This window comes from Heterocephalus glaber, unplaced genomic scaffold (assembly GCF_053883595.1).
Source record: "Heterocephalus glaber isolate CG9 unplaced genomic scaffold, H.glaber_assembly_v1.0 deba00001569, whole genome shotgun sequence".
NCBI lineage: Eukaryota > Metazoa > Chordata > Mammalia > Rodentia > Bathyergidae > Heterocephalus > Heterocephalus glaber.
In genome coordinates this window covers 3,489,191-3,499,651 of record NW_028258354.1, presented here as the reverse complement: position 1 = coordinate 3,499,651, position 10,461 = coordinate 3,489,191, and the positions used below count along the sequence as shown (strand labels likewise).

The window sequence follows — 10,461 nt, the reverse complement described above, 5'->3', positions numbered from 1 at the left end:
TAAAGTTATCATTGAATTTATTTTATTTTAAAGATATCTATGTACACCAAGTAAATACACACTGGGGTTTGTGCAGTTTGGTTTGTTTTCCGCGCTGGCATGCAACATTTTGTCAGATGTGAGTGGGCAGGCCAGGTACCCCTTGTGGTGATCCTGGCTCTCTGTAAGGGACGTGATGTAGGGAACAGGAAGAAGAGGATGTAGTATGAAGCTTCTGGTGAAGGATTGTGTGTGTGTTGTTTTTTATTTCTGCAAGTGAATTATATTTCCCTTACATCTTGCTAAAGAGCAGGCTGCTTCTTCTGTGTCACCTCTCTCTTCATCTGCCCTACACTTTCACATTTTCTTATACATTGTTTTAAAGAATCATTTGGAGGGCCAGGGATTTAACTCAGTGGTTTCACCGCCTGCCTTGCAAGTGCAAGGACCCGAATTCAATCCCCGGTACAAAAAAAAAAAAAAATCAACCAAAGAATCATTTGGAACCAGGTGTGGTGGTGCACACCTATAATCCCAGTGCTTGGAAGGCTGAGGCAGGAGGATCACTGTGAGTTCAAGGCCAGTCTGAACTACATAATGAGACCCTGTCTCAAAAAAAAAATCATTTTTTGGCAAGATTACAGAAGCCCCCTGAATTCTGAATTCTTAGATGTCCTGTTGGCAAATACTAGCTTAAGTCTATGGGTGTGCTGGTGTCTTCCTTATTCGCCAATGGGTCTGAGCACGGTTCATCTGTACCACCCCAATCCTCTATCCTGTGAGTTGCCGATGTAGGACAGCCAGACTGGACCTCCTTCCTCAGAGCAGTGATTGTCAAACTATTCTGTAGAACCCTCAAGGTGTCTTTGGACTCTTCACAGGATCCTTAACTAATGAAGCATATTCCACCAGAAAAAGAAAATGCAAACTACCCAGGTCTACAATGTTATATTTTATATCAGGACTCTATATAATATTTATTTTAAGTATTTGAAAATTACTACTTTGGATTTATTCCACACCCCTCTGGTATTTTTCCCTTGTTTTTTCTCCTTAACTTCCAAAAAGGACTCAACAGGTAAAGAAAGTAGGGCTTTTTCACTGGGAGGCATCACAGGGTATGATGTCCAGCATTTGCCAGCTGCACTCAGACTGAGCTTGCTTTCCTAACTTAGAGGAAGTCAGGTGATGGATGAACTGCCCTGCTGTTGGAGGATCCAGGTCTTTTCATTCATTCATTCATTTATTTATTTATTTATTTATTTATTTATTTTTTGAGACAGGGTCTCGCTATGTAGGCTGGCCCTGGACTCACTATGTAGTCCAGGCTGGCCTCGAACTTGCAACCCTCTTGCCTCAGTCTCCCAAGTGCTGGGATTACAAGTGTGCACCACCATACCCAGCCAGATCCAGGTCTTTTGTGCTAAATAAAACTGGTATCTGGGCACTGGAATTCTTGGTTTGAACTGGCTAGTGATCTTCATCAGTGCATTTACCTGGAAAACCACCTTAGCACCAAGTGGAAGGAAAGGGCCATGTGGAACTAAAGCAACAGTCCACTCAACTATAAGAGAGGGGGTGCAGGGCTGAGAATGGCTGGGGTCAAGCCCTTGGGCTCCACCACCCCTGGAAAATCTGCCCTGGCCCTTTCTTTAAAGTGCACTTAATACCAGATGGGGACATTATACAAGGAACTCTTTGTGGAGGTAAATGTATTCTGGGGAAAAGCCAGGCTCCAGCTTGAAAGAAAAGCATCTAGAGAGAGCTATTTTGCCAATGAACTGGAAGCCCCAAACCAAAAGGCAGAGAAAGGAAGAACATGAGACCCAATATGGGAGAAAGAAATCCAGCTCATTGCCTTCAACCTGAGGGTACTGTGACAAAAAGAAAAAAACAAACAAAAACACTTAGCAACTTCCAGCTAGTTCATTCTCTAGACCCAAGGAATCAATCATTCTGATGACACTTGCCTGTTACTATCACCACAGATGAGCAGCCATTTGACAGGTTATTGGGAGGGGTCTGTCTCATTTCTTCAAAATATCTTTAATCAACTCTGAGTTCTAGTCATGAGATCTAGGATACAGAGTATTAAAAGGGCCTTGGACGAGAAAAGGAAACCTCCCTTGAACAATCCATGTTTCTCAGTCCAGGGAAAAACAGGGAGAAGGAGGCAAAAGGCAGACTCTGTAGGACAGAGGTAAATACCTGGGATCTCTTGATTCGGGTGAGAGGTGTATGAAGAAAATTATTTGTATATAATTTAGAAGCCCTTCCATTTCACCCTCCTCTGTATTATTCACGAAAAAGGAGGAAGGAAGAATATATTTCTGTCTTCTGAGGGTGCTGACATTCTTCTACTTAAGGCTTTGTATGTACATGTGTATATGTGTGGATGTGTGTGAGAGACAGAAGGATCATAGCCCTCCAGTTCCCATTTCTTCTTTTATCATCTCTGTGACCTCTGCTCAGTGATTAACATCACTCAGTGTGAGAGAAGAGTGTATGAGAGAAAGCAGAAACATTTCCCCTCCTCTCTATTGTCCCAAATGAGGAGGGTAGACTATGCTTAGAAATTGCTAAATACATTATTAAATACTTAGAGAGCGGGACAGAGAGGAGAAACATAGCAGCAGCTTCTGATATATAGATACAGAGTACAAAGAAATACAGAGTAAGTAAGAGAAGACATCCAACAGTACAGTCCAACAACAGGGGCTGGGGAGGGAGTTAGTATCAGAGACCACAGGTTGGCAGCATGCTGAGAGAAGAGGCCTCAGTCCCTCTTAGAAACTGGGGAAGAAAGAAAAAAGAAGGTGTGAGGAACCAGCTGTAGCCCAGCTGCTTTGCAGGAACAGATGGCTTCTGTCCACACTTTGGTCCACACTGTGGTCCTGTTCCTTTGACACCAACAACCAGACTGTCCACCCCTGCTACACCATCCCTGACCCTCCTGTAGTCCTGAGGTGAGAGGGGTGGGTTAAGAGTTTGGGAGACAGCTGTTTCCACCTCCACTGACCCATATGAAGGGGAGTGCTGAAATTACAGCTACAGGGACAAAGTTAGACTTCATGGGCATTTCCTATAGCTTTTGTCTTATGTGTAGATAGGAAGATAGGTGATAGCTGTGGTAGTAAATCACATTGCCTTTACTGCAGATGTTTTAGTTCAGAAAATATCCACCCAAGATCATTTGAGGGTAGAGGTAGAGATGATCCCCCAAGGTCAGTGATGGCGAACCTTTTAGAGCTTTCAATGATACAAACAGCCTGCTGCAGCCTATAGGTTTGCTATCACTGGTCTATAACGTGTTTGTGGTAGATGGACAGTAGCTCTTGCTCACTTCTTTTGACGTATGGCAGTGACCCCTAGTGGCAGAAAGCAGCACTATGGTTACTACAATAGCCAAAGGGAAAGCTTTAGGGAACAAGAGAGGTCAGCGGTCAGAGTGTTCAGAACACACAGGGCAGCACAGATGTATCCCCCAGCAGGGGAAGGCAGGAGCTGAGTAAGTCTTTAGATGGTTAAAAAAATAAAAAGGGAACCAAAGAGGTGTGGGCAAGAAAGGGGGCCATAGGAGGCTGGTCAGGAGAAGTGCCCTGGGGCTACCTGAAAGTGCAAGTATGCAGCCATCGTCCTGTGGGAGATTAGCTGGCTGCTGTCTCTTGGTGGAGAGGGAAAATCTTGGCCTGGTCCTCAGCCTCATAGCCACATGGCAGGTCACTCCTGGGGGAAGACACACACCCAGATTAGCTCCACATAAATGAAAGTATTCCTGTCATGGTCACTGCTCTGATAGCATTTCTGTGAGATAAGGAAGGGCAGGGCCAGGGCCTACTCATGCTTTACAGGAATACAGGGAACTACAAGGTCAGACTGATGTAAATGACTTGCTCAAGATCACATTTCCAAAGGAGGAGAGAAACCACTTTATCTGGTGTGCATGGTCCATAACTGGAATGGGAAGAGGCCCCAGAGGGTGACTAGAGGAGGGGACAGTGTCCTACACAGAGACTAGGGAATGTCTGAACCTCCCTGACAACCCAGGGAAGGCAGGAAGATTCTCATTTCCTTTTCCCTCCCCCAAAGGCTCTAGAGAAGCTCTAAGCAGGGCAGAAGGAAATTTAATCATTCTTCTGGTCCCACCCAGAGAACCCCAGAGTAGTGGAGAATGGTGTACCTATTGTCGTTGATATCTGTGGCATTTCCTGAAGGGATCGCCATTGAGGCCATGGTGAGAAGAAAGCAGACTAGGTGTTAGGGCCTCTCCCTAGGTCCCTCCCACCCTAACCCCTGCATAAAAAAAAACAAGTAAGTCATAAAAGCTCTGCCCTCAACCACCCAAGGCCACAAGTTACTTTGTTTGAGAAAAAGCCTCCTACCCCTAACTAAGGAGAGGAGAAAGGGACAGGCAGGGAAGGATGGGTATGTATCTTTTTGGGGGGAGGGGTGCTAGGAATTGAACCTAGGGCTTGGTGCATGCTAGGCAATTACTCTGCCAGCGAGCTGTCTCTCCAGCCCAGGTAATTTTTTATTTGAAACTCTGACATATGAGGAAGGTTCCATTAAACTAGGGTCACTTACTTTTCCCCTACCTCTCTACTTGCCCTGGGGATCCCAAAGTCTGGATTAGCCATCTTGGTCACTCACCGTTGTCCATGTTGGCCTTCTGATATGAAGCCAAGGGGCCACCAGAAGATGAGGCTCCACTACTGGTACCAGAGTTAGCAAAGCTGGATGGGGTAGAAAAGAGAGATGCAGCCTCTAGCATCCATCCTCCACTATTCTGAAGACCACTAACTCACATCCACCTTAGCCATAGAGCCACACAGCCTTCCCCATCCTCAGAGAGCAGAGGACAACAAACATGATGGCAAAGGCAGGGAGGCAGAAGACCACCTTGTCACAGGTATGATATTAAGAAAGGATTAGAAATGAAGCTACTTAGAAAAATAACTGAGTCCCAACCAAGAACTGACCCAACCCTATGCCTTCTAGGCTCCAGAAAGCCTTGGGTTGGGACTCCAGCCCATGCCCATGTTCACTCACTACACATCTGAGGTGGAACTAGGTGCAGCCTGCAGGTACAAATTCTGGTAGTTCTGGAAAAGGCTGTTGGTGTAACTGATGCACTCGGGGCTCCGGGCGCCATAAGGGTTGGTGGGGGAGGATGCTGGGTAGTGGCCAGGCCGCACAGGCTTGGCTGTGGAAAAGAGGAAATGAACATAAGGAGGTTATTTGTTACTCTGAATTTCCCTGGTCCCAGAGGTCATTTCACAGAGCTTGAACTGAGTTGCTTACAAGATAATTCATCACTTTTTTTTTTTCTTGGCAGTACTTGGGATTGAACCCAGGACCTCACACAGGTTAGGCAAGAACTCTACCACACAGCTCTAGCCCCAGCCCTTTATGCTCTTATTTTTGGATGTGAGGGAAGGCTGGGCACCAGAAACAATACTCTAGTTGCCTGGCACTCAGGAATTTCCCAAGCTTGCTCCAGGAGGTAATCCCAACTTGCCTGCAACATCCACTCACCAATCTGGGCAGAATGGCCTCTCTTGCCCGAGCTCTTGTACCGCACAGCCTCCTTGATCCGGTCCACCTCCTGCTGGTACCGGCGCTTGTCCTTCATGGCACCTTCCTTGGCCTCCTTCAGTGCACCCTCCAGGGCCTTAACTCTCTCAGCCGTAGCCCTAAGTCGTTTTTCCAGTTTAGGAAGCTCACAACGCAGATCTGCATTGTCACGTACCAGCTGTGGGATGTCAAAAGGGAAGAGGCTGAAACAAATGCATGTGACCCAAGATAGAGTCACGGGTGGAGTGTGGGGGTGAGGGGTGGAGAGAAAATAAAGAAAAATCAAGAGTCGGAGAAGACAGACACCACACTTTCTATAAAAGATCTCGTTCCCTTCATGTGATGTGTTCTTCTATCCAGTTCTTTACTTCTCCCTATATCATTTTTCTAGGCTGCAAAACCTGCCATTATAGCCCAGAAGTCTTGACAGTGCCCAGTCCCCTTCTCCATCTAGCCTGGGTACTCCCCTTCACCATATCTCACAGCTTGTGCCAAACCAACAGCTCCAGGGCTCCCATGGGGATGAGGCGACTGCTTCCCCAAAGATGGCTGTGTGGGCATGCAAAGGGCAGGGCAGCGAGGGGAGGGCAGCAGTATGAAGCGTGGATGTGATACGGAGGAGAATGAGCGCAGGTAGATGCAACACAGAGCAGGAGCAGAAGCTGTAATTCAGAAGCCCCTGCATACATCCACATCCACACCGTGCCCTATAGGAAGGAAAGAAAATGTTTGAGGTCCTACAAACACTTGTGCTCATTACCCTCACATTGAAGGAGTTCCCGGGCTGTCTCTTCATTTAAATTAAGCTAGAGTGTGAAAGCAACCACCTCACAGCCGGAAAAGACTCCCTGACCCCTCCCCATAATGACTGAGGGCACCACAAACTGCAAAAGGAGCAGGGCCTTGGGGATATCAGGCACACTTGGCACAGCAGGGAACACTGAGGTATGAGGCAGAGCTAGTGTCTTCTGTGCGACTTTAATTTGGGTGATTTATGGGTTATAATCAATGTTTTGCTGTGAGAATAGTTTAACTTATAGTTGCAGCCCTGGCTATTAAGATTCTGTTAGCTGAGACGTTTTCATATCTCTCCTTTTCCTTTCTGTCTCTCGGGTAGGACATTATTGTGAGTCCTCTATCCTTTGGGGGAGCAGTTTTTGGTCTTTGGGACTTACAGCAGAGGCAGAAGCTGCGGCTTCGATGAGGGAAAAAGATGAACCTCTGTTTTGTTTATTTGTTATTTTTAAAGCAATTTAATATGCATTTGGGCAGAGAGGTAGAGTGAACACACAGGAATGAAAACAGAATGGCGGAACTATTACAAAATTTCCTAGCAGTCTTTCAACTTTTTTGTAATGTTACAATTTTCTAGTAAAGGAAGGAAAGAAAGATGGTAATAAAGCCCTCTACAGGCCCAAATAAAATCAGTAAACTCGGAAGATTACCACGGGGCTTCAGGTTTGAGAATTTTTCATTACAAAAAAGATGTAATGGGGCTAGGGATTTAGCTCAGTGGTTCCGCTGCCTGTCTCACAAGCTCAAGGTCCCAAACAAACAAACAAAGATGTAATGAATATTTACTATATGGGCTGGGCATCTCATTGGGAGTAAAAGAACATAAAGTTCTAGGTTAATGAGAATGTGAGTTTACCTGGAATTTTAAGGTAACCTTGAGAAGAAAGGAATGAGGTCTGGGTTTTGTTATTTTTTTCCTCTCCCCCAACAGAAGATTGAACCCAGAGCCTAGGCAGCACTCTACCACTGAGCTACATCCTAGACCCCAAAAGATTTAGGGTTTCTTTTATGAATCAGTTAAAAGAACCAGCTGAGAGACAGACTCAAAGCTCAACTCTTTGGGACTAGTGTGGGTGCTCCTGCTCTGCTCACAGCAAACATTTCCTCTCCTGACTCCTGGATTGCCCTTCCACCTCCCTGGGCCATACCTTTGAAGCCCAGCCATCCAACTAAGGAACCACAGCAGCAGGGAGGGGTACAGACAGGCAGGAACTTTAATAAGCAGGCACTCTAACTGGGCCCAACCAGGGGCTGGTTGGGCTATCTAGAGGACATCATTTAATGTCCTGGATTCCTTCCCCAGACCAAGCAGATAGAGCTGTCTCCATGAGAGCAAGCTTCATTCCCTTACTTTTCTTGTCTCCCTGCTTTCTCTCTGGCTAAAGTCTGATATATATATATATATATATATATTTTTTTTTCATATATATTCTTTCTTTCTGTCTCTCTCTTTCTTTTCCTTCCTTCCTTCCTTCCTTCCTTTCTCTCTCTCTCTCTCTCTCTCTCTCTCTCTCTCTCTCTCTCTCTCTCTCTCTCTCTCTCTCTTTCTTTCTTTCTTTCTTTCTTGTAGGGCTGGGGATCAAATCCAGAGCTTCACACATGCCAAGTGCTTTACCCCTGAACTACACCCTCGAGCACCCTGGTATCCAGTTCCATAATCCTTCAACTTCTGTCCATTTCAATCTCTTCCTCTAAGGTAGGCCTGAGGAATCCACTTCCAGCAGAGGTGAATCAGGAACTTTGAGAAGTGCAAACAGGCATGAACCAAAGAACAAGAAAAAAGTAGGCAAAAGAAAGAAAGAAGAAAGAAAGAAAGAAAGAGAGACAGAGAGAGAGAGAGAAAGAAAAGTAGGCCCAAATATAATATAAAGAAGGGATAGTACACCATGCACTAAACTAAGATTGAAGTGGATTAAAGATTAAATATTAAGACAGAAACACTAAACTTGCTGGAAGATAAATTAGGTAGAACTCTTGAAGATATTGGCATAGGAAAAGACTTGATGAACAAAACCTCAGTAGCATGGGAACTAGCATAGAGAATCAACAACTGGGATCTCATCTTATTAAAAAGCTTCTGCCCTGCAAGAGGAACCACCAACAGAGCTAACAGACAACATACGATGTGGAAAAAAATTTTAGCAGCTGTACCTCAGACAAAGGACTACTATCTAGAATATATAAAGAACTGAAAAATATCAGACTCGTCAGATTTAAAGACCCAATTCAAAAGTAGGCATCTGAACTGAACAGACATTTCTCAGACAAAGAAAGCAGCAAATAAACATGAAAAAATGTTCAACATCACTCGTCATTCGAGAGATGCAGATGAAAACAACACTGAGATTCCACCTCACTCCAGAAAGAATGGCTGCTATCAAGAAATCAACAAATAACAAATGCTGGTGGGGTTGTGGGGAGAAAGGAACCCTTTTCCATTGCTGGTGGGAGTGCAAACTGGTGCAACCACTGTGGAAGTCAGTATGGAGATACCTCAAAGAACTAGGACTAGAGGTCCCATTTGACCCAGCTATTCCCCTCCTGGGGATCTTCCCAAAAGAATTAAAAGAATCATACCACAGTGATATATGAGCACCCATGTTCATAGCAGCACAGTTTGTAATAGCTAAAGCTTGGAAGCAGCCCAATTGCCCATCAACTGGAAACTGGATAAAGAAAATGTGGGGTTTTTTTATAAAATGGAGTACTACTCAGCCATAAAGAATGAAAAACTAGAGTCATTTATAGCTAAATGGATGCATATTGAGGCCATACTCTTAAGTGAAATAAATAGGACACACATCTGTAAATACCGAATAGTTTCTCTAGTGTGAGAAACTGAAAGTGTAAATAAGGATTAAAAGGATTAATAACGAATAAGTGATTCTTTGAAATAGGAAAAGGTCCAAAGGGGTAGGGGTGGTGGGAGGGGATGGGGAAAGGAAAGAAGGGAAAGGAAAAATTATGAGAAAAGAAAAAAAAATGGAAATGAAGTATGTAAATAGGGAAGGGTGGAAGGGGTGAGGAGTGCACAGGTAATGGGGGGAAAAATGAAAACCAAGATACATCATGTACAGGTACAAGCACCCAATGATAAATGTAAACGTACTGTATACCTAAAATGTACCAATAAAAGAATTTAAGAAAAAAAAAAAAAAAAGAAGGGATAGTAGATAGAGGTAAAAGAGAAAAGTAAGGAAAATATGTAAGTAGATTTTCTGGAACCTAAGGGGCTTCCAGGGATTTTGGGAATCATAGGGCCCTGACCTCAAAAATTCACCCCTTAGGAAAAAAAAAAAAAATTTAAAAAAAAAAAATTCACCCCTTAGGTGGCTGGGGATTTAGCTCAGTGGTTCCACCGCCTGCCTCACAAGTAGAAGGACCCAAGTTCGATCCCCAGTATCAAAAAAAAAAAAAAAAAAAAAATTCACCCCTTATCTGGGCTCTTACCTGTTTGTGAACCTTTGTAAGCTGTTCCAAGTTGTTCTCAAGAAAGGAAATCTTCTGCTTTTGGGAGTGAATCCCCCCACTGTCCTCGGGCTCCATTTCTGCACTCTGATTAGAGATAGAGGGAAAGATGTGGCTGTCCTGAGGCCAAACAGGCCCCACCTAAGCCAGGGCAAGCCAGCCCCACAGAGGCAGCAGAGCTGCAGAAAGCTGAGGAGGGGCGGAGGACACGGGGTTGGTAGGATCCAGAAAGTAGCACTTACTTTCTTGACTCGAGTCGTGACGTCTTGAACAAACAGCTTGCGAAGATTGTGGAGGGTCTGGAGTTCACGAGCCTGGAAAGAATGACCAAAAAATTAGGGATATCCAGATACCATGTTTATTTTCTCCCTTCAAAATTACTGGAACCTTCAGTCTATACAGTCAAGTGCATCACTTGTCTTTTAGGAAAAGATGTGTCTTGGTTATGCCACAGACCAATGTTGACAAACCTTTTAGAGCTCTGAATGATAATAAACAGCTGGCTGTGGCATGAATGCCATAGGTTCACTACCACTGCCATAGACTAACTCCCAAAGGGCTGGAGAAACAGGGTTAGGAAGGAATTGGTGGGAAGAGGGAAATGAAGCCCTCCCCTACCCTGTTTACTTGGCATAAAAGAAAATC

At 44.6% G+C, this 10,461-nt stretch overlaps 1 protein-coding gene across 1 annotated transcript in view; it reads right to left on the bottom strand.

The window, feature by feature from the left end:
* Nucleotides 1–10,461, bottom strand: part of Kif5a (kinesin family member 5A) — a 35,105-nt gene continuing 24,644 nt past the window's right edge. Inside the window, exons 22-29 of the mRNA XM_004861208.4 lie at nucleotides 10,059–10,130; nucleotides 9,799–9,903; nucleotides 5,515–5,731; nucleotides 5,029–5,182; nucleotides 4,630–4,712; nucleotides 4,160–4,187; nucleotides 3,589–3,705; nucleotides 1–2,772 (exon numbers count right to left, since the gene is read on the bottom strand). Coding sequence (XP_004861265.1) covers nucleotides 3,627–3,705; nucleotides 4,160–4,187; nucleotides 4,630–4,712; nucleotides 5,029–5,182; nucleotides 5,515–5,731; nucleotides 9,799–9,903; nucleotides 10,059–10,130 — 738 coding nt within the window. The 3' untranslated portion in view covers nucleotides 1–2,772; nucleotides 3,589–3,626. The remainder of the gene's footprint in view (nucleotides 2,773–3,588; nucleotides 3,706–4,159; nucleotides 4,188–4,629; nucleotides 4,713–5,028; nucleotides 5,183–5,514; nucleotides 5,732–9,798; nucleotides 9,904–10,058; nucleotides 10,131–10,461) is intronic.